Source organism: Petaurus breviceps, unplaced genomic scaffold (genome assembly GCF_028583685.1).
Source record: "Petaurus breviceps papuanus isolate PSGF00001 unplaced genomic scaffold, PetGlider_PUasm1.0 227, whole genome shotgun sequence".
In the NCBI taxonomy this organism is placed as follows: Eukaryota; Metazoa; Chordata; class Mammalia; order Diprotodontia; family Petauridae; genus Petaurus; species Petaurus breviceps.
In genome coordinates, this window is record NW_027185896.1 from 16,822,544 (window position 1) to 16,845,505 (window position 22,962).

At 45.6% G+C, this 22,962-nt stretch overlaps 1 protein-coding gene across 2 annotated transcripts; it reads right to left on the bottom strand.

Moving 5' to 3' along the window:
• Positions 1 to 207: 207 nt before the first annotated feature.
• Positions 208 to 16,341, bottom strand: CSPG5 (chondroitin sulfate proteoglycan 5). 2 transcript variants are annotated; one of them, XM_069095929.1, is made up of 5 exons: positions 16,004 to 16,341; positions 14,152 to 15,367; positions 10,380 to 10,568; positions 8,020 to 8,095; positions 208 to 730 (listed from the first exon to the last, which is right to left on the bottom strand). In XM_069095929.1, exons 1-5 carry the CDS (start codon positions 16,113 to 16,115, stop codon positions 569 to 571), a joined length of 1,755 nt encoding a protein of 584 aa, XP_068952030.1. In that variant the 5' UTR covers positions 16,116 to 16,341; the 3' UTR covers positions 208 to 568. The 2 variants fall into 2 exon arrangements, with proteins under 2 accessions (XP_068952030.1, XP_068952031.1); XM_069095930.1 differs by having other exon boundaries at positions 8,020 to 8,092; positions 16,004 to 16,179.
• Between the last annotated feature and the right edge of the window lie 6,621 nt (positions 16,342 to 22,962).

The window sequence follows — 22,962 nt, forward strand, 5'->3', positions numbered from 1 at the left end:
TACTCTGTAGGAACCCATTCCCTATCCCAGAGAGAGAATGCAGAAAAGAAAGCATTTTAAAACAGGTGGAATTAGAAGGTTGGGGTGGGGGGAGGGGAAGAGTGGTCAATGCTGACTGACCGACCTTCACTAGTAATGTCTTCACTTTGAACCAAGAAGAACAAATGGGGAGGGAAGAAAAAAAACAACACCCCCACACAGCTGGGCAACTTTTAAAAAATGTTTTATTTCAAGAACTTTCTTTTTTTGATTTTACTTGTATTTCAAAAAAAGGTGGATCAAAGTACAAAAAAAGTCAGTTGAATAACAGCAAAGGTTTAGAAATCACAGCAGCAGAGCTAACCCAAGCAATATACAGACAGCACAAACACCCCGATGCACGCAATCCAGCTTAGGCTTTTCACATGGTTTGAGGGGCTCTTCCCCGCCTTCTGTACAAAATACATCAAAGCATGCCATGAAATCAGAAAAAGGAAACGTTTAACAAATGGTTACAGGAAATGGAGCTGTACAATAGGTCAGTTTTCTTTCCCTCCTCTTCTCCTTCTCCTCTTCCTACTCCTTTGCTTCATGTTAAATTATTCTGGAGACAGTTCACTTCCGAGTCATCTTGGTCACCTTTGTTACTCTCATGTTTGGGTGACATGGAATTCTGAATGTTAAATGACTCCTCCTCTTTTAGGCAGGACTTCAGAACATCCTGCATTTTATGGGATATGTTGGAGTCATCCTGGAAGAGGAAAAATTTGGGGGGGGGGAGAGGAGAAAGAATAAGAGAGAAAAATCAGACAGAACAAATTTCCAACATCAGATCTGTGATAGCAGATCTGAGAAAGGGGGAGAAAAGAGAGATCACTAAGATGGGCAGAAGTTATTCATGAGTTACCTTTCGGAATCCTATAATTTTGTTGGGATCGGATTAGAATTAGAAAGAATGGCCAGCCATACAACTGGTTCTCCTGGGACAGGGAACCACAAATCTTAGGCTTGCTCATGCTGCAACCTTCCAGCTAACTGGTTTCCAAATGGCTTGAATTCAGTGGTACCTGTCAGAGTGCTCATCATAATGTCATGAAGAGTCTTGGATATGCAAAGGTCTTTCCACTTGTCTTCAGGCAAGCCAAAGACCTTCCACAGCAGTGGGTTGATGCAGGTCTTCCTACCTCATGCTGACTTTACTGTTGCTAGGATTTTCTCATATACTGTTCTACTTCTGGGAGGTCACCTCAACAAGCACAGGGGATATTTTCTACTGGCTAGTCCCAATGAGGTGCAGGGTAACTTTGGGGGCAACTACTCTGTACAGCAAAGAAATCCCTTTTTAAATCAGAGAATGAAAATGTAACCTCCTTTATCACCTATTGGTCTTTATTATCAGACCTGGACCCATGAAGAGACTGTAACTAAAATGGCATCCTTACCGAAGGGACTTCACATGAGTGATTTCTGTTGCCTGAATGGTACCCAGTGATCTGCATTGATTCCTCCCTCACTTTAGTTGGGTACCACATTCCCACCACACACATTATAGCCTTCAAAACAGGACAATTGTCTTTGTGGTTATGAGATCCCTGAAGGCCCCCTACACCTAGAGCAGATAGCCTCTTATACATGTCTTTCAATACAATTTATGTACTTTCAAGATTACTTTATTGACATATTGCATTCTATATTAATGAAGCTTCAGGTGTGCTTGATTCTTTTTCTTTCTTTCACAATTCCCTCTCTCACCTGTCTTTACCCATGTCAGGACCATTTTTGGAGATAATAACCAAACTCACTAAATTGTGATTATTTTTCTAAATGGCCAGGATGACTCTCAAAAGCACTATCAACTCCCGTGATGAGAGGTCAACCAACCACCTGAGCTTCTGGCAGCAGAGAGCAACTACCTGGAGTTACCAACCTCACCCACTTTAATAAGCATTTTAACTCGAAATGTTTTCTCAGCCCAAACATCTTCACTAACACCAGTTACTAAGGAGATAAGAATGCATGCCCTATAATAAGTTTTGGAGAGCTACTGTATTCTATCTACTGTCCACCCTGTTCTATTATTGATCAGTGTGGTTAAGTGAAATTTGGGAAGTCTTCAGTTGGTCAGGAAGCTGAGAACATGAGTATTATGGATTTCCCTCCTGTAACATTCCAGGTGTTGACCAAGTAAGTGTGTTCCCCTATCATCACTGTAAAGCAAAAAACAACTGGACTTAATGTCTTTAGGCTGTTGGGTTCCATACAGATAGAAGTTAGGTTAAATTCAGTATCACTTTTCTGAATATCTTATATCTCCTGTTCTGGGATTATTTGCTGACGTTGGTCCAAAATATGTTTCTGGTATTTTATCTGGTCCCACTGATTCAGATTTCAATTTGACCAACTCACTCCTTGACCCTTTTATACCTTAGACCCTCACTACTAGAGGAGCATTAAGGACAAATATTCCCAAACTGTCATGCTCTGCCGGATACTGAGATATCTAAATACAAGAACAGCACATAAGAATAACTTGGCTGATGCTTAACCTGAACCAGACCCATACCTGAACGTAATATCTAGCCTGGGGCCCCTCAGTTGGAGACATGGGGTGAACTTGTAGAAATTCCCAGGAAGTACAATGAAAACAACTGAAGGTTGGAAAATGGGCAAAGAGAAAGCTGTAAATGGAGTAGGGTTATTTAGTCTGGGGACAAATATAGTTAAACAGAAGTGTACAGATTTAACAGATCTCTTCAGACTTTGAGGAGCACATTCCTCTGCATCCAGTGCAGTGATGGGGAAATGAACTTCAGATATTAGTGAACAAGACAGCTGATGGAGGCACAGACTAGCTGGGATATTTTCATTTTCTTTTTCATAGAGAGTTTTAGAAACTTTCTTTTTCAGGGTCATTGGGGGAAGTACTCACAGGAGACTGAACTGCTGCACAATCCCTATTTTAAGCCTTTAGTAAAACTGGTTTCAAACCATAGCAAAAGTGCTTTGGTCTTTGGTGGCCTCACAGCAAGGTACCCTTTTTTCTACCTTTCAGGGGTTTCCTTTGATGCCTCCTTCCATTATTTGGGACATACTAAAGTCACAAGTATATTGTCGTAATATAAAGAAATTTAGATTGATGAAGCCACAGCATGGGAGCCAAGCTAAACTTAGCCCCTTTGAGCCTTTGGGAACTCAAATCAAAAAAGTGTCCTAAATTTGGGCCAAGTGGAAGGGGAAGTACATTCTAAGAAACGAACGGTCACTAAGCTGCCACTCAACACTTCTGTCCAAACAGCAACAGCAGAAGTAGTTTCATATCCGTACTAGGCTAACCTCACAGTAGTTTCTTGAGTCATTAGAATGTCCTAAGTAGGGATTATTTCACTCTTTGCACTTATATCCCTAGTGCCTAGCAAAGTGCAGGACATATAGTAGGTGTTTAATAAATGAATAACTGTGGATTGATTGAAAGGTCCTGCATCATGGGAGTCTATATATAGAACATTCAACCTAAACCTTTCCCCCAGATGTGATCCCTAAAGACTAGCTGGTTGAATAGTAAAATAATAGGAATCTTTACAGTCACATCCCAATAAGCTGCTCTGTTTTACAGCAAGAGCAAAGACCCCATATTTGGAGAAAAAAGGAATAAGTAATTTTTTCCTTGCTATATATACCCAAGACCTATTCCAACCACATCAACACCCTGTAGCTTAGAGATTATTGGGATCTGATTGTATCTTGGGATCTTTTCTGATTCAGACCCACAACTCTAGGAGTTGCGCCATTCATCCATTTGCCCCTGGAATCCAGCATTTTGTTAGGCACATGGGAAAAATTATGTCTGGCAAGTAAAAAAAAAAAACCCACAAAGAAATAGAGTGAAGTAAAATTGGAGGTAGCTACAGGAGAGATTTTTTCTAAGTTTGAAGAATCAGGGTACTGAATGTCCTGTAAAAGTCCTCCACATTTGAAGGTCCTGAGCTCCATCTATAACTTTCTCCTTTGTAGCTCTGAGGCCAGGAGGATGCATGGCATTCAGAGGACTACCAATAGATGATAGGTGACCTTCATTTGTGTGGTATACACAGGAGAATTTCTATTGCCCTTATGGCGGCCATTTTCCCAAATACTCACCATTCCACTTGGATAACCCACAAACCTCAGCAGGGTGGGGGAAGAAGGTTGCTGCTGAACAATGGACCCTTCCCTCTTCTCCTGATAATCCCTTCCAGGTTGCTGCTTAGCTACACAAGAGACTTACACACAGACTTACATACGATGGCCCACCAGCTACGGTTACCTCACATTAGTCCAACAGGGCCAATGTGAGTGTTAGCACAAGGTGAGGTGAGTAACAGAGGACGGGGAGGGGAAGTGTTATTTGCACATAGGCTAGCAATATGTCCTTCCCACCTCCCCCCACATTAGTCTTCAAAGCAGCAGATTTTTTTTTTTGTCAGAAGCTGTTTCAGAGTGTGCTTTTTAAAGGACAATGTACCTGGAGAGAAAACTGACCCATTAAGTAATTCACTGGACCCCAAAGTTTGACTGTGTAGTCCAAAAGGCTAATGTGATGGCTTACACATAGTAGGTGCTTAATAAATATCTGTTGATTGTAACTGAATTGGGAAGAACACTGGACTAGAAGATCTGAGTTTCAACACCAGATCCACTATTTATTTGTATTATGTTAAACAAATTACCAAATCTCAGTGGGCCTCCATATCTTCATCTGGAAAATGAAAGGCTTAAGCTAGATGGTCCCCTCTTAGGTCCCTTTCAGTTCTAGGGAAATCTATAGAATCATCAGTCTTTGGTATATCTAAGAATTGTGTGCTTTTGGGGAGGGGGTATGATTTTGTACAGATTTTGTATGCCTAGATGACTAGTCCAGACACAGAGATGAGTCAAGAACAAAAACAAGACTTTTGAGACAGGGTCAGAAATGATTACCTGCAGATCATTACTAATTGGTAAACAACCTTAATCTTCAATTAAAGAAGTGTTTCACAACACCCAGTCTAAAGCACCAAGGAGAAATTCAGAATTTCCGTGGGGTTCTGACGATGAAAGCTGGTGGGAAGAGGAGTGAAAATTAAAGTAACCCTCTGCAGTAAAGATCTAGGGCTTCTGTGTTGGAAACTCTTCCCTCCCAAGGGTTTCTCTTTGCAAAGCTAAGTGTGCTGTGAATTTAGTATAAAGTAGTTTGCCTTTCATAGATCTCTTTTCACAAAGTAGGATCACATAATGTCAGAGGGAAACATGAAACTTTTGCCCCACAATGATGGCTCATATACAAAAACCCTCAACAGGTAGGAAATTACCTTTTCTTTCTCCAACAAGCAAAAGGTGGTCTCACCTAGGGTATAAATATTTAACTGGAAATGCATGATTCATAAATGTTCAAAAGATCCCCTGTATGCTCACTTTGTCAGCATACAAATAATAATCATGAAAAATCCATCTTTTGATCATAAGAACTGTCACTCTGGTCTAGGACCAAAGACCATCTAGGCTAGGGCTATCTGTCTAACAATGCCACAAAGGTATAGTTTGGAGAAGCCTATAGCTAACTCAAAGATTAGAGATGTCCCCAAATATCCTTAGTTTTCTTTAACGATCTAGTACATAGCTATCACCTATGAATTTATTTAAACCCTTTTTTAACCTATGGGCATTTTTAGCCACAAGTTTCTGATGTTTAGTAGCTGAAACATAAGTAAACACTTCTTTTATTTGTGAACTACCACATGATCCAAAATCTGATACAGATCTATGGATCCTAGTGGACTGCCAACACAATATGAGTCAACAGCATGACATGGCAGCCAGAAAACAGAATCTGATCTTGTACCACAATACTAGAGGCATAACTTCCAGGACTGAGGAAGCAATAGTTCCGCCATACTGTGCCCTTGTCAGATCTCATCTGGAGTATTGTGCTCATCCCAGAGAATCAGAGGTTAGGAAGCACATCGATCAGTTGGTGAGTATACAGAGAAGGGTAATTAGAACAGTGAAGTGCCTTGGGTCCATGTCACAGAAGGACTGGGAATGTTTAGCTGGGGAAGAAAAGACATGATAGCTATCTTAAAACATATGAAGACTTGCCATGTGAAGGAGGGATCAGATTAGTTCTGTTTGGCCCATAGAGGACAGAATCAACAGCTGAGTAAAAGGTGCAAAAGTACAAATTTGGGTTTGGTCTCAGGACAACCTGGTAACAGAGCTGTCTAAAAATGGAGTGGGTTGTTTCAAGAGGTAATGAGTTCCTTCTTCTTGGACATCTTCAAGTAGATGTTAGATGGGTCTGCTGAGTAAATCTTAGGGAGGATTCCTTTTAGGCATGGGTTGGAAAAGATGAATGCTCAAGTCCCTTCCAATTAGAAAATCCTGTGATTCTGTGGAATTTATCTCTTTGAGGTTCAAGGAAGATGTCAGTGTATGTCTTATTATTTCCTTAGGGAAACCACTTTCCCTCAGTTTCCTTATCTATGAAATGAGGGGACTGGATTAGATAGCCTCTAAGAAAATCCTGTCTGGCTCTGATGTTCTTCATCTTTCTATAGATCTTAATCATATCTCCTCCCAGCTTCTATCTTTTTCATCTGAAAAGTTCTATTTTTTTAAAGTTTGTTCTCATATGGAAAAGGAATAAGATACTATTTTCTTACTTTCTCCCTCCCTTTCTTTCCTCTCTTCTTCCTTCCTCTCTTTTTCTTTCTTCCTTCTTTCCTTCTTCTCTCTCCTTTTCTTTCTTTCCTTCTTTCTTTCTCTTTCCCTTCCTTCCTTCCTCCCTTCTTTCCTTTCTTTCTTCCTTTCCTTCCTCTCTCTCTCTCTTCCCTCCTTCCTGTCTTTCTCTTTCTTCTCCTTTCCTTCCTTCCTTCCTTTCATTCTTTCTTTCATTTTCCTGGCTGCTGCAGCACATTGAGCCACTCTTGATCTCTCTTACACTGTAGGCTCTAGGGAAGCTGGGACCAAGGTTAATGTAAATTTTCTATCTGCACCCCTGTCAATTCTTAGCATAGTGCTCTACACATAGTAGATGCTTAGGGAAAGTTTATTAGATGGAACCATGTTCATAGAACAGTCTACAGAAGGTCCTAAATGCTTCTTTTGGGCCTCAACTGGTAATTTACAAATCACCAACACATAAGTAGTATTTGGATCGATTTTCCCTCAGTTCATCACCATCAGCCTGTTACCAGACTGGTGGTTACTCAAGTATCTTGGGGGTTTTTTTTGGAGGGCAATTGGGGTTAAGTGACTTGCCCAAGGTCACACAGCTAATTTTTGTGTTAAGTGTCTGAGGCCTGATCCGAATCCAGGTCCCCCTGATTCCAGGGCCAGTGCTCTATTCACTGTGCCACCTAGTCGCCCTGTCAAAAACAAATCTTTTTTGTTTGTTTTTTCTTTCTCATAGCTTTTCCCTTTGGTGCTCAGGTATCGTTCAATGACATTGGACCCTCAACAGTTGTGTACAAGCATGCCAGCCAAACCTGATTCTCCTCAAACCATGCCAGAAAGTGGATACTCTATTTCTCACATTCCTGGAAGTGTTAGCCAGACTACTTACTACTTCGCTGATCAGATTCTTCCATGGCAATTAAAGGAAAACCTCTCTCTCTGATAATATGAAAAACAAAAAGGAAATAACTGGATTTTCTGCAAGCTCCGAATGAAGCTACAAATCAACAAAGATGGAATCCTTGTGACTAAGAGCTTTGTATCTGGTACTCAATTCTATGGTCTTTCAGGTATAATGAGCAATCACGTCTTTGTGCTCCTGCCTTTAGTATGCTGGTATTCCTAGCTTCCCCAGCCACCCCAACCCCACCGCCCAAGCTGCTCTCCTTGATTCTGAAAGGTGCCTCTAAATGACACTCTGAAGTAGCCCAAGAGCATAGGAGAGGGGCTGGTGCATGCAGAAGAGGAAATGAGAAGAAGACAAGTTACCTGACAGATAACGTTATCATAGTAAGCCAAGGCACGGGCATGGGGGGAGGAGGAACGGGGAGTGTTGCAAAGTTTCCTTACATTTGGGTGAGATCCCTCGGCAATGGTGGAGAGGGAGAAGTTATCGTTGTGGAGTTCAGATGGTGTCCGGAATCTGCTGACCAGGACAGAATTAAAGAGAAAGAAGGTAAGTGAATGTCACCAGTACTAAAGATCTGTCTGACATCCCTTCAATATCACAGGTCAGTTCTAGACCTCCTAAACAATACCCCTAAATCCACTGCACACACCATGTATTAGTAGCGCTAGAGGAAAGACCTGCATAAAAAGAGGATGATGCAACAGGAGGAGAAACCAGCAAAGTGAGGTGACAGAGAGAATCTGCTGTGTGTGTGTTGAACGCTGCTGGAGAAAGCTCCCAGAGCAAAGACAAAAACTAAGACCCCTTCTTGGCTTTGGTGCCCCCTGTCCTTTCTCTGTTCCACATTGCACTGGTTGATGATTCTTAAAAAAGACTCTGTCTCTTCATTTTCTCCATTGCCCCTTTTTAAGGCTACCATCCTACTTCTGATGTCCCCAAACGGTCAGTAAGGACATCCCTTAGAACTCTCTCCTCCCTCCTCCCACTAAGCAGCAGCTTGGGAATAGGACATCTCTACTCTCCCATCCCCAGTGGTGTGTATGTGGTGGGGGAGGGGGGAGTGGTCGACTCAGCAGCCGGGGAAACAGGCCTGTGTCTTTCCAGAGCGATCACAAATACAGGGAAGGGCCTTGCCTCAATGCACAGGAATAATAAGGGGCCCCTCCAGCCCTCCTTTGGCCAGCTTCAGAACTACACAGAGTTGCCAGCAGCTGCACTTTGCAAAGGATGACCTAGCAGATGGCGTTTTGTCCTTTCCCCAGGGTGGGCTGAGGGAAAAGTGCTTCAGTCATATTTCTTGGGAATCCTGGGTCAAGTGAGGGCACAGGATGGAGCTACAGGTTGAATGAAATGGGGTGGCAGGCAGCGTCAGGATAAATTTCAGCCTAGGACATGTGGGAGCTCGGCTAAATGTAAGCTCATTCTAGCTTCCCTCAAAATTTAAATTTTTTTTTTTTAGCGAAAAATTTGCAAGCAGTCAAAAGTGTGAGCGCGTAGTAGGGCACATACACAAAGGGAAACATGCAAGAGTACAGATACGTATCCATGAGAGGCACAATAGATATTCAGATTGTTGACAGGCCTTTGAAAGGGATGTGTCGAGGTTTTGACCTCTTTCCTTTTGGCATGCTAAGAATCATGGCTCCAGGGAAGATGGTTCTGATCTCTGACTCCCCTGTGCCGCCTTCCACTCAAGAAGCATGTGCAGCTGGCAGCAGCTCTTAACGTCCAAAGGAATGAATGGGGAAGGAGAAGGGAGAAGTCTGGCTATAGCAACTGGTCTGCAAGCTCTGGCACCCACACCGGGGATTAGGGGCTGCCAGACTTTAATCTGAAGCTCATGACTGACATTTTGCCTCAGTGATCTCACTTCAGGCCGAAGGAAGGGTGTTGCCGACAAGGAGCAGCATCGCTCCCACCAGGGAACATGCCACTGCTGCAGTACCTGGACAGTCCATATGCAGACAAACAGGCACTGCAGACAATCTATGACATAAACACACCCCGCCCTCCCAAGAGAGAGAGACCCAGAGAATGAATAGCAAAAAACGGAGGAGATGGAGGTTTTGGAGCAAAGTGCTGGATCAGAACAGGGCTGGAGAATGCATGCACCCCCAGAACAGGACCCTTAAAGAGGTCTTCCTGCTCCTGTTTGAACTGCTGCTCAAGATCCTATGCCAGGGGTGGAGACCTGTGGCCTCAAGGCTTCGTGTGGCCTTCTAGGTCCTCAAGTGCAGCCCTTCGACTGAATCCAAATTTCACAGAAGAGATCCTTTTGGATTGTTCTATTGATTGTTTTATTAAGGGTTTGTTAAATTTAAGATTATTCTGTGAAGTTTGGATTCAGCCAAAAGGCTGCACTTGAGGATCTAGAGGGCCACATGTGGCCTCAAGGCCACAGGTTCCCCCTCCCTATCCTAGGCAGTTAACTTTCTACATTCTTGGGTAACTCAAAAACCATGTGCATAAGTGAACTTACCTGTAGAACAAGTCACATTTTCTCATGCTTACATAAAACCTTGTGGTTTACAAAAGCTCTCCTCACAAGAATAGGTACTACAGATATTAATTATTATCCCTATTTTAGAGCTTTGGAAACTGAGGCCAGCAGATGTGAGATGACTTACTCTTAGTTACAACAGCTAGTGAGAATATGGGGCAGGATTCAAACCCAACTGCCCTGGGTTTCCAAGTCCAGAACAATCTCCACTACAGCACATTTCTGCGGGACAGATGTAGGGTGTTTGCTTAGGGGCTGAGTGAGCACCACTATGTCAGGAGAGATGGAAGGAGGACTCACTTGGTCTTGCGCAGTTTGCTGTTTTCTGTCTTCAGCAGATAGAGCTTCTTGGCGAAGAAAACAGTCATCATGAAGAGGAGGAGCAACACCAGGGCCGCCGTTCCCACCGCCACGCACATCACCTGGAAGTCGGTGATGACGGACTCACAGCGCATCCCCTTGTGCCAGATGTAGTCCTGTGTGTTACACCTGGGGGGAGGAGAAGCGGGGGCAGAGACAGGAATGAGGCATACAGGTCCCTCTAAATTCCGGTGGCTTTTCCAACACTGGTACAATCCTATCACTGCCTAAGCAGAGGGTCTGCAAATGGATCTCAGGGGGTCTGGGAACTTGGATCAGAAAAAAGGCATCGTTATTTTCACTAACCTCTAACTGGAACTTAGCATGTCCTTCAATTTATGGACCGATTGACTAGGCTTCATAAGATGGTTGTGTCCACAACACACACAAAAAAGGTTAAGAACCATGGCTTGGAGGTCTAATAATACAAAGCCTTACCCATTTATACTTCATTTTATATAATCTATGAACTGTTTTCGCATAAATTGTATCATCTGGGAATCATAACTGCAAAGAAGGTAGATATGACTGTTTCCATTTTCCAAAGAAGAAAACCAAGGTTGTAAGTGACAAGTGGAGTGACCTGTTCATGCTCACATGCCTAATGAGCGGCAGAACCCAGGGCTTTGACTCCTAGTCCAGAGATTTACCCACTACATCGGCCTGCCTCTTGAGAAAGGCAGTCACAGAAATTTTTGTGAGCACTATCCCTGATGCAGAGAACCCCAGATGAAAAGGGGCTGAAAAAGACGCAAAGATGATGAATGGCTTTAAAGAAATGACACAGATTTTTGGGTCTGACTTGTGGAATCAGTCCCTTCACTTTATAGTTACACCCTGTACATGTTGACTCGCTAGATGCTGATACACATGGAGGAATAAAAAGACAGGAGGATAAATGCACAGATAGACAGATAGCCCCACCCCACTTCCTTGGTCCCTAGAACATGACCTTCAAGTCTTCCTGTTGCTATTTGAACTATTTACACAAAATCTTTTACAGTTAGCTTTCTAAGCACTGTCCTAGGCCCTCTATCGGGTGACTTTCTCTTGCCCTTGAGGACATTTCCAGGCTCCAGTTCTTCCAATGACATTGCTGTTTCCATGGGAACCAGGCTGCTTCAAAGGGGAAAGATGTAGAAGGAGATGGGAAAAGGCGATGGAAGGAGGACATGAACCCCACTGAATGACAAGGGAATGGGGCCCTAGAAAGGGGATTTTTCAAGAAGGAATTTGCTATTCCTAGTCTCAAGGGCACTGTGGAACCCAAGGGATTTCCTTCTAAATTATACTATCAAAGACAACTGAGGACTTTCACTTGTTTTGAAGACCCTGCAGAACTCAGATCACTCTTACCAGAGGGTCCTTAACTTTCTGTTACAGAGAAATTAACCCTCAGTGCTCTAATTATGTCCCAGAAAAAAGAGGGCAACAGAGACAGAAACTGCTGCAGACAGCAACTGGGGGTTCAGTCATATGTGCCTAGAATGCACAAGAGCTTTTTAGCAAATGCCAATGGATCTGTGCTGCCAGAATTGTATTCTTTAATAGGGGAACAGGTTAAGTACAACTTGACTGAAAAATGGGGAAAGGGCAACTGGGATGAAATTGTGGGAGACTTCTCCTGAGACTAGCACATGTCTATTGCTGGAGCTTGTGTGAGTACATCCAAAGCTCAGTAGTTCAGCATCTACATTTCCATTTGGGGATGGTCTGTGACTTAAAGAAGGGTTTAAGAGCCTTTACAATCTCCAAGAAGTAACAAAGGATCTTAACTTCTTATTTTTATTTTTCCTACACTCTCCAAGGGTGGAAACTCAGATTCCCTTGATTGGGTGCTGAGGATATTATATCATAGACTGCCATGGTTCACAGGCTAGTATTTCCTCAGTAGTTCCTTTCCTTCAAACTAAGCTTCTAGATACAGAAGCCTGGGACGCCAATCAGGTGATGGCATTGAGAGTAACCATAGTTTCCTGTTAGAAAAAACATCAGATGAGACTCTTTGTTTTCTCTTCTATAGATTTTGAATAGCTCCGCGTGGAGCTACCAGAGGACCAAGACAAACAACCTAGAGGACACTGTACAACTGGCTTTGCAGTCCCAGATGATGCAAGCCATTTTCAGAAATGAACACAAGCTTTAGTCCCAGATTGACAAAACTCACAGTCTTTACACGAATTCCCATAGATTAACTTTCTATTTAGGATTTAAGTGGTTTGCCTTTTTCACTTCCCCTTCAAGAGTTAAGTGAAAGAAACATCAGGAATAAAACCTACTGTTGAATTACCCAAGATGAAGAAAGTGCACCCAATACTTTCCCTACCCTTCCAACCACAAATCATATATCCCCTTTGGGTTCTGTGAAAGCTGAAGACCAACTTTTCTAGTCCTCATCATTCTTGCCTGTGTCCCTTGCTTTTAAAGTTGATTTCCCCATCATCAATTCAAACATCAAGACACTACCCAAGACAGGTAGTGAATAGGTAATCACCGAGTTCTGACAAGGGATTAGATAGCAGCCTACCTATTCTAGAAGTTCTACAATAATGTTTTCAAAGCTATCAAACTTCTCAGTTTCAAAGTATTAAAGTAGGCAGGATCTAGGGTAGAAGAGAAAAGTAGAGTTTTGGGCATGAATCTAATGGGCTAGTTTACATTTTGGGCAGTGCTGGACATAGCAAGTGACTAGGAGACTCAACCTGTTAATTTTGCCCATTTGAAGGGCTGATCTTTGACTCCATTACCAAGGAGATCTTCTTTCCTGTCCACAGTCCTACCTTACAAATTACCACAGAAAAAGACAATTTCATGTGTTCCATTGTAACAAGCCTAGTGCTTATCGTACAGCCCACAGTGGTTAGAAGGAGAGGAAATGGTGAGTTTGGCAAAGGGACAGTATCAATAGGCCATTAAACCAACAGTGGTTTATGGATTTACTTGACAATCTCCAGCCAAGAGTGATCCCTTAAAAAGACAAGGAGCCAGAGAGGAGGAAGAGGGGAAGAAGGTTGGTGAAACTAAGCTCTCAGCACTCTTGAACCAGATATTTGGGGGGTGGGGTGGGTGGGAGGCTTTCAATTAGAAATTTATCCTTTTTTTTAAAGGGGCTCTATCTCCCATCATTCAGTGCTTCCATTAAAGATCAGTTTTACTCCTTTGATATTACGAATAAGAATTAAACTAAAAATGGGAGGGTCAACATACTCCTCTATTTCAGTGTGCCCTGTCTCCTTTATTCCTGTCTTTAGAGCCAATCCTCTTTTAGCTCCTGAAGCTGGAATTGTCCTTCACAGATTTCTCAGCCCTTCAAGGATCTCATCCAAAATCCTTTCTTTGTCTTGAGAGGAAATCCATCATTTCCATCTGCAGTGTGCAGATCTGACCAGGAAAGCTGCTTCCAAGAAATCTGGATAGCAGGACCCAAGCAGGACTCAAGAAATGGGGAAGAGAGTGTAAATTTTACTCTTGGTAAATCTTTTTCAAGTGATAAAATCATGGGGTAGAAACTCTTAAGTAGAAACCCTGCAATAGGCACTGCTGTGGATTGGTTAGGGTTCTATAGTTTTAGCCTTTGGGAATCTAGGTTGTTTGAGAAAGTTGTCTATCTACAGTTTCCTAAAGACTACACCTTTCCTAGAAAGAGGTTATGACAACATTCTCCAAAATTGATTTTTTTTTTACTGTGTTCATCCCTCTGCCCCACCCTTACCTGCAAAAGGCCCCTAAATTCTCCACCAGGTAGCACTGGCCTCCATTGTGGCAATAGCTTGGGAAGAGATCACACACTGAACGGCAGGAGCCATTGTGCCTAACAAAGCCACTTCGGCACACTGTGCCATTCTCACTTGGTGCCAGTTCTTTGCCTACTTCTCCTGGACGAGGCCTGAAGGTGATACTGTTGTCTGGGTTCACCCCCAGAGTCTCCTGTGGAGGTACTGCATGCCATCGACTGGTGGGCTGGGAAATGCCTGGACCCATGCTGGGTGTCAGGCCAGGTAGTCCTTGGTCATCTTCATCCTCTAGGTCCTGAACAGCTGCTTCATCCTCTTCATCCTCCTCTTCTTCTTCCAACTCATAAAAGGAAGTGGTAGGGTAGAAGTCAGACTCATCAAAGGGGGTGAAGTCATCATACATGTCAGTCAGGCTCCAGGATGGTGCATCTTCACCTGGGTGAATGTGTTGGTGGGAAGTGTCAGGTGATCCTGGGAAACTACCCAAATCAGCACCTCTGCTTTCAGAGTCTAAGCCATCATAGTAGTCAATGTCAATGATCTCTGAGGAAGGCTGAGGCTCTGGAGTACCCAGAGGTGGAGAGGCAGTAGCTGGCACATGAGGGTCGGGCAGGCTACTGCCCAGGCTCAGCCACAACTCCAAGGGGTCTTCCTTGTGGGCCACATCAGGAAGCTTGGGGCCAGAGCCTGGCAGGGTGAGGCTGAGGTGACCCCCTAGAGTAGGAGAAGGCGGCCCCTTTGCCCCCACGGGCTCTGAAGCTGGACCCCAACTTTCCCCAGAGGGTGGTACTTCTGTCTGTCTGAGCGCCTCCTCAAGGCCAGGGAGGGTGGTCCGAACGGCCTGGGGGTCTCCACTGCCCGCCTCCTCTCGGTTCTCAGGGGCCAGTTCCAAAGTCATGGCCTCAGGCCAGGCTGCCCCGGTCACTGCTGCGGAAGCCTCCAGCAGGGCCTCTTCGGACAGGGCTCCGACCCTCACAGTGGTCCCCGGGGGGCAGTCCCAACATGGGCCAGCCTCCTCTTCACCCCGTCCCGCACGCCCCTCAGACATGGCTGCTGCCTCGTCCTCCCCTGCGCCTTCCTCCTGGCGCGTGTCGTTGGCCCGAAGCGCCCGCTCTCGGCCGCTCTCCTGGGTCTCCGGCCCTCCCCTCTCCCCGACGGCCGGCGGGGCATCGCCCGCGGTGCTGGGCTCAGAGGCTGCGGTGGGACAGCAGGGGAGAGGAGGAAAAGAGCGAGGGCGTTAGGGCGGCGCCCCGCCTGGCGAGAGCCCCCTCCCTGGGTCCTGAGCCCGTGCGCCCCGGCCACCTGCTGCTGGCCGTGCTCCAGGGCCCACCCCTCCGCTTAGCCCTCTCTCAGCCCTGGCTCCGCCCCGTCTCACCTCGTGCCCCCTCCCCGCCTGGCGTTAGGGTGAAAAATGTCACTGAAGGGGAGGGAGGGGAGTGGGGGATTGGTGGCATCTCTGGGGGCTCAGGCAATTTGAAGAGCGGGCAGAAGGATGGGGGTGGGGTGGGGGCGGACAACCCTTGTGAACCCCTTCCCTTACGGGAGCCTTCCCTCACCCAATCTTCGGGAGGGTGGGGTGTGGGGGACTTGGGCACGTGCGAGATTTTCGGAGCTTCACCCCCGCCCCGCATATCCCCGCGCCGAGCCCCCAAACCCCCAGTCTCGGTTTGAGGTCAAGGGGAAACGCTCCCTTTTCCTCCGTCTCGGCTCCGAGGGTCTAGTGGTGTCTGCCGGGTAGGGGCCCAGCTCGGCCAGGGGGCCAAGGCCCGTGCCTCCCCACCCCACCCCCACCCCGGCTGTGCAGGGAGGAGGGTCGCGTTCTGCACCTACCCGGCGCAGCCCCGGTGAGGCGGGCGGCTAGGATCAGCACGGCCCCCAGGAGCAGCAGCAGCCTCCGCCGGCGGACCGGCCCCCCGCCCCCAGCGCGCCCGGCTCGGCCCATCCCGCCGCTGCCCGTCCAGCTCCGGCTTGACCAGGCTCAGCTCCGCTCCCGTCGCTGTCCTCCTCCTCGGGCTGCCGCTTCCCGCCGGTGCCGCCGGCACCTCCCCAAAACGGCCGCTCCCGCTTCAGCCCGCAAAGGGCAGCGCCAGCCGCATCCCGCCCCAGTCCTCTCCACGGCCCGGCGCCCGGTGGCTCCGTCCTCTTCCCGAGCCTCCGCCAGGCTCCCGCTCCCGCTCTCCCTCTGCCTCCCCTCTCAGGCACCCGCACCTCCCTCCTCCCGGGTATCCCTCCCCACCGCAGCTGCCGGCGCTCAGCACCGCCCCTCCAGCGCCCCGGCGGGCTGCATAGCCCCGGCTCCCGTGCCGCCTCCCTCCCGACTGCACCAGCCGCGGCTCCTCCGCACGTAATGCTGACGCCTGGCTCCGGGGGCCTCCTCCTTCCCTCCCCCCCCCACTATCTCCGCCCGCAGAGGAGGGGGATCAAGGGGGTGTCTCGGCCCCTCAGCCGCACCCCTTCCTGACCGACTGACCTACAGCCCTGTCCGCGGGAGAGGAGACAGACGGAAGAGTTCCCGGGAGAACACGCCCTCCCCGTCTCTCCTGCGCCCTAGAGAAGGGGACAGAATAACGGACATTACACAGGACAGAGGAGACCCGGCAAAGACCGGACCCACAGCCTCCGCCCCTGCAGGGACCAGACTGGCAAGCATTGATTGTCTTCCCTCGTACCTCCCCCGCCTCCCATTCAAGCGACTGGCCAACCGACTAAACAGGGCGGGGTGGTGATGTCTGGGGAGATGTCTTCCCGCCTTCTCTTCCCGGAGCCTAACGGGCCCTCGAGGGGCTGGTATGACCACTATCGCGACCCTCAACGTGCACAGGCTGAGAGGACGTAATCACCCCTACCAAAAAAGACAGAATGACACCCAGGGGATGCAATGACCCCTCCTCCCGATACCCGTGGAACGACAGGATGCGGACACATGGAGGAAGGCGAAGCAAAAACAGCGCCATGAGGAAGGAGGGCAGCTGGACACACAGAAGCCTTGGACACATCCCCTTGCACCTGAGTGTACCGAGCACCAGACACAGAACTGTGTAGGGCATACGCTGGGGGTAGCGGGAGGGCATGTGAGCTCAAAGAGACGGCGATAGACTTCAGTTTGTGTACAAAGGGACCTGTAAGCTCAGGAATTTGGGGGGGTCGGGGTTGGAGAGGATATTTTAAAAGACATCCACAAGCTGGAATAGAGACTTTGACTTCAGACCATGTGGGGACATAGGAATTCAGACAGCGGGATGAAGGCACACATGCACACACAGACACAGACACCACGCAGACTCACCGCAGCACAGACAATAACCTGTGCCTTCCTACAGAAAGATACTATTTGCATACTAGAAAGTCTTTCAATGAATCTCAAAATTTGAGTTAGAAGGAACCTCAGTGGCCTTGGTCAACTGTACAATGATGAGAACACATCCTTGTTCACCTAGAAAGAGTTTCAAAGTCCCAGGAAGACAGGAGACCTAGCTTCCTATAGAAATGTTGTGTTATCTTCCCATCCCCCACTCCAAACTCCATACTTACCCCTCTTCCCCCCCCCCTCCCAACTCCCAATGTACAGAGAAGAGGAGCTTCTAGGGGGAAGAGGGGGAGGAGCCTGGAAAAGCATGTTTATTTCCAGGGAGATCCCAGGTTGCCCTACTACACCCTCCCAAATGGGGCCCTGGGCTCAGCCAGGAAAAGGGTTGGCAGCTGCCAAGCCAGAAGCAAATGGGCCTTGGCTTTAATCGGATCAAATCTAATCTAATCTGAATGGTTAAACCTACCAGCCCAAACCAACCACAGTCTAGAGGGCTGTGAGGTGGACATATAGCTCTACTTTGGCTCCTTTCATCAGGGTTGGTGGTCCAACAAACTATGGAGTTACTAATCTGTTTTGGGCTAGAAGAGGACTGTGAAGAAAACACCTTGATTGGGACCACCACCCCTGACTGATGGACAGACAATCCTCTCCTAGGAGTGATTCCAATAGGGCAAACCTGTAAGTAGCACTGTTTCCATTTAACACATGGGGAGACAACCCAGGAGGATTCCCTTGTCATTATAAACACATGACTGGCTGGGGAAAATTACCTCATTAGACCCTAGCTCCCAGCCTAGTATGTAGCTTGGTAATTTCTGCAGTATTGTGTCTGGAGTATTCATCGATACAGAGTTGACTCCAGTCCTACCTACTCCATGGATCTTCTCTTCTGAACCAGACTGAGAGTTCTTCAAGGGCAAGGAATGTTATATGCATCACTTTATCATAGTGTGAAAAGTACAGGGAGGGAGAGTAAGGAGAACTGGGTCTAATTATGTGATGAAAAGAACCCCGAAATTAGAGTTAAGAGTACTGTGGGGTCAGTGTTGATCTCTGTCACTTACAAGTTGTGTGACATTGAGCAAATCACTTCCTCTCTCTGAGCCTCAGTTTCCACAACTGTAAAACGATGGGCCTGGACTAGACATACAGCTTTACAATCTTATGTTCCATTATTCCTTTGCACAAACTCTGTGTTGTTCTACAGGCTGGACTGCTCACCTTTCTTTCTCCCACCTCTGTCTTAAAGGTCCCTTCCACTTCTCAAAAATTTATAAATCAGCCACTAACTAGCTTTGTGCCTTTAATTCTCTTTGGCTCAGAAATACTTAATGGTCCCCCATTATCTACAAAATGGGGGAGCCCTAAACTTGTTAGTCTAGTATTCAAAGCCTTCCACAATTGGTCTTATCTAAGACATACAAATTTATAATTTTATTTCCCACTGTTACTTGATGCTCCAAACAAGCTACACCACCTTTCTTTTCCCCACCAAAATCCTGCCAGCTCACTCCAGGTGGAAGAATGACCTCTCCTAAATTACATAACATACTTTGTATCATTTGAAAGCATTCCCTCCATTTAGTACTGTCTGTATTAATAATTGTAGGCTTATGTTATCTCCCCTATTAGACTGTATGTTCCTTGAGGGTTGGGACTTATTGATTTCTGTAGTCCTCATATTTGTTGAATTCATGGCTTAGAGATTCTGACCTGGGAATGAGGGCAATGAGGAATATGAGGCAGCAGATGTCCTTCCATTGTAATATGTTGGCCAAGAAGTATCAATGCTCACAGAGCATTTTAGGTTAAAGAGAAATGTTGAGAAAGGGAAAGGTATAACAGGGAGGAATCAGAATCTCAACCTCGAAAGAAACCTCAGTTAGTCTAGTTCAATCCATGCCTGAAAAAAAATACTTCACACAACATTCCAGTCAATCAGCCAGCCAGCCTCGGATGGAAAATTGTTTTTCCTACTTCCCAAGGTAGCCCACTCCTTTTGGATAGATAGTTATCAGGAAGTTTTTCCTTTCATTAGACCTGCATTTGTTTGTCTGAAACTTTTACCCATTAGATACTATGTTCCTAATTTTGGCTTCTGGCTTAGTCATTTTTGCCTACAATATCTTTTTTTTTTTTTTGCTTTTTGGAGGGCAATTGGCATTAAGTGACTTGCCCAAGGTCACATGGCTAGTTTTTGTGTTAAGTGTCTGAGGCCAGATTTGAACTCAGGTCCTCCTGACTCCAGGGCCGGTGCTCTATTCACTTCGCCACCTAGCCACTACAATATCCTTTTAAATACATACTTGAAGTCAGCTATCAAGTCCAACCAACCCCTTGCTGCCTGTCATCTCCCCTTCTCCAAGCTAAACATTTTATCCCTAGTTCCTTCAAGTGATTCTTCCATGTCACTAACACAAGACCCTTCACCTTCCTAGCTGTCCTTCTCTGCACACTGGTTTACCAATATGATTGGTAAATTGTGATGCACAAAACCAAACACAATACTCTAGGAATTATCTGACCAGGGCAAATTTCAGGGGGAGTATCACTTCCCTATTCTTGGATATTTCTCTTTTAATGCAGCCTAATAATAACAATGATGATGATAATAGTCAACATTTATCTAGTGCTGACAATGTACCAAGCATTGTGCTAAGCACTTTAAAATGGTTAGCTTTGCAATAATGCCCCCAACTCATATTTGCTGACCCTCGGATTCCTCATTTGTGATAACCTGCATTACATTTATCTCACTGATTGTTGATCAAATGAGACAATATTTGTAAGAATGCTTAGTTCAATGCCTGACACATAGCAGGCCCTTATTCCCTTCTTCCTCTGTTGTATCTCAGATGAGGTAATGTATATGAAGAACTCTAACTAAAGTGCCATGTGAATGTCAATTATTGTTATTGGTTCCCAAAGAGGTGTCCTTATGGGAATTTTCCACTTTCCTCTCAAATTAATAACAAGATGTAGGTACTGAAACAACTTTAGGTGAATTCATATGGCATACACAGCCATACATCATCAACTTGGGGTTCTAGGTTCAGATTTGCAAGCTGGGGTCTATTACCCTCATGCAGATCTTCAGTTGGGATTTGAGGTGGGAGGAGGGAGTGCTGCATTGTTTCGGAGAATACTGAGGTGCCAACTGGACCAACAGTCATTATAGCAGCTGTAGGGTAACTGGGTGCTGTCAAAAGGCTTTGAGGAAAAAGAACACTTGTGTAAGTGTAGGGATGAGGAAATTGGATAGGCAGGATTGGGGTGGAAGTGAAGTTATAGAAGGTACCGTAATAACATATCTCACAATGTGATCCATTGTCTGCAAAATGAAAGCACTGGCTCATCAGTACACCCTGCTTCCTGTTGCCCCTTTTGTCACAATGGAAACTAGTTTGGGTTATATTTCCCCCTTATACAATTAGATATTCCTTCGGAATCAGGAAATTTAAAATTTAGGGATCATCTAGTCTAGCCCTTTCATTTTATGTAGGAACAACCTCAGAGAGAGGAAATGCCTTACTCAGAATCACATCTAGTCAATGGCTATAGAACTAGTACTTTTCCCATTTACTGCTTCCCTCAGGGCTTAAGGCAAATCAGGTTGTGAGATTTTTTTGGCATGCATGCTATAACTAGGTGTTTCTCAGAACACTGAAAGACCCAGGGACCTTGGCCTGCCACTTGCTATTTGGTTGATCTGATTACCATAGATGGTTGTTGGGGAACAAATGAAGACAGTGTTTGAGAACAGTAACTACAAAGAACATCTCAGATTTAAGTTTAGTAGTGCACTGTAAGTACTGTGACAAGCTGAACTATGCCAGATGACTTGGTTATCAATTAATAAATGTGCTCTTGGACAATGTCAAGTAGGAAGTGTCCTCCATGGTTACTTTCCAGGATTATGAAGATTAAATTCCATTAACTTTGTGACTTTGAACAGGTTGTTCACCTCCCTGTGCCTGTGTCCTTAAATACCACAGACACCTCCTAACTGTGGTCCCAGATGTCTTGTCCTGTCCTCTATTCCACAGCTTCTTGCCTCTTTTCCCAGACTTCCTAAGCCTCCTCTTTACTCCTGATTCCTATTGTGCTATGCCACATAGTGCAGAAAAATTTGGGTTGGAATCCAGTCTCTGATGCTTACAGATTGTATGAACCATCTATCTGGGTTCCAGTCCTGACCTAGCCACTTACTACTTCTGATTTTGAAGCAAGCTGTTTCCTCACCTGCAAAATGAGGGAGTAGATGACCCCTATGGTCCTTTCAGGTCTAAATGTAGAATTCTACTATGATCCATCCCTTCATCTCTAATGACATAGAAGCCCACGAATGTAAAGCTCTTTCACATTACAAAAAGACTTTGCAAACTGTACAAAACCCTGCTTTTCTTCAGTTGACCCCGTTTTGTCCTAGATATTTTGTGCAAAACTACAAAGAATCATTAAGGGTAAGAGAAAATCAGTAGAAATGAAATACAGGTATGGAATATAACTTCCTCCTCTCTCTGAAGGGAGAACACTAGCAATGGCAGCAGACCAGCCTCAGACACAGAATTGATGCATATGTGCATCTCTTTACTCCCTCCATCCCGAATGTATGGCTCACACTCGTCTCCTGTAGTCGAGCAGATCTTCTTTGGTTTTCTTCTCTTTTGGGAATACTGGTGTTTGTCTTCCCACCGCCTCTTTCAGTTGCTGGGGTGGGACACTGCAGGGAGGGAAGAGAATGAGACAGTCTCTTCCCCCTTTTCAGTAGGGTGTATATTTTATGTCACTTTCTCTTATTTGTGTATGTGCAGGCACAATCTTTAGCTCTCAGTGTGGGTGGTATTCGTAAGGCTTTGGTCTGGCTGATGCTGGAAAGCAGGTCACACTGCTTATTCTCCTAGAATCTAGAGCAAAATCCACCTCAGTCCTCAGTTATTGATGTGCCACCCACATAGGCAGCCAGACCAAGGGAAGGCCCAGCACCAGTCTGGCACTTGAGACCCTGTGAAGCAGGGGTAGAGACAGGTCGGCAAAGTGAACAATGAAAAGCTTTGACTAGCAGAGGAAGCCAAAGCACCCTTTTGGATTCCAAGGAAAAGATAAGCAAGAACACGGGAAAGGTCAGGGTTCTGTCTCCAAGATCAAATGTGTATTTTGTGCTCTAGCCAGAATAATAAAAAAAAAAGGAATCTTTTAAAAAGACAAAGAGATTTTTATTGATACCATTTTTACATATCTTTCTCCACACTTCTCTAACCCCAAATCAACTAAGAAAATTCAGTAAAATGGATTAATGAAATAACAATGAAAAAATCATGTGCAATGTTCTACACTTCAGGACCACTGATCTTTACAAAAGAGGTGTCTTCTCATTTAAGTAGCACAACGAATAGTGCTGGACCTGGAGTGAGGAGTTTAAATGTCACCTCACACTTAGTGGCTTGTCTGTGACCCTGTGCAAGTCATTTAATGTCTC

Coding starts and splice junctions, on each gene's coding strand:
- CSPG5 (XM_069095929.1), bottom strand. CDS start 16,115: ATGGGCCGAGCCGGGCGCGCTGGGGGCGGGGGGCCGGTCCGCCGGCGG. Junction 10,569..14,151: donor AATTTAGGGGCCTTTTGCAG/GTAAGGGTGGGG, acceptor TCCTCCCCCCAG/GTGTAACACACAGGACTACA. Junction 731..8,019: donor CCGAGGGATCTCACCCAAAT/GTAAGGAAACTT, acceptor TTCCTCTTCCAG/GATGACTCCAACATATCCCA.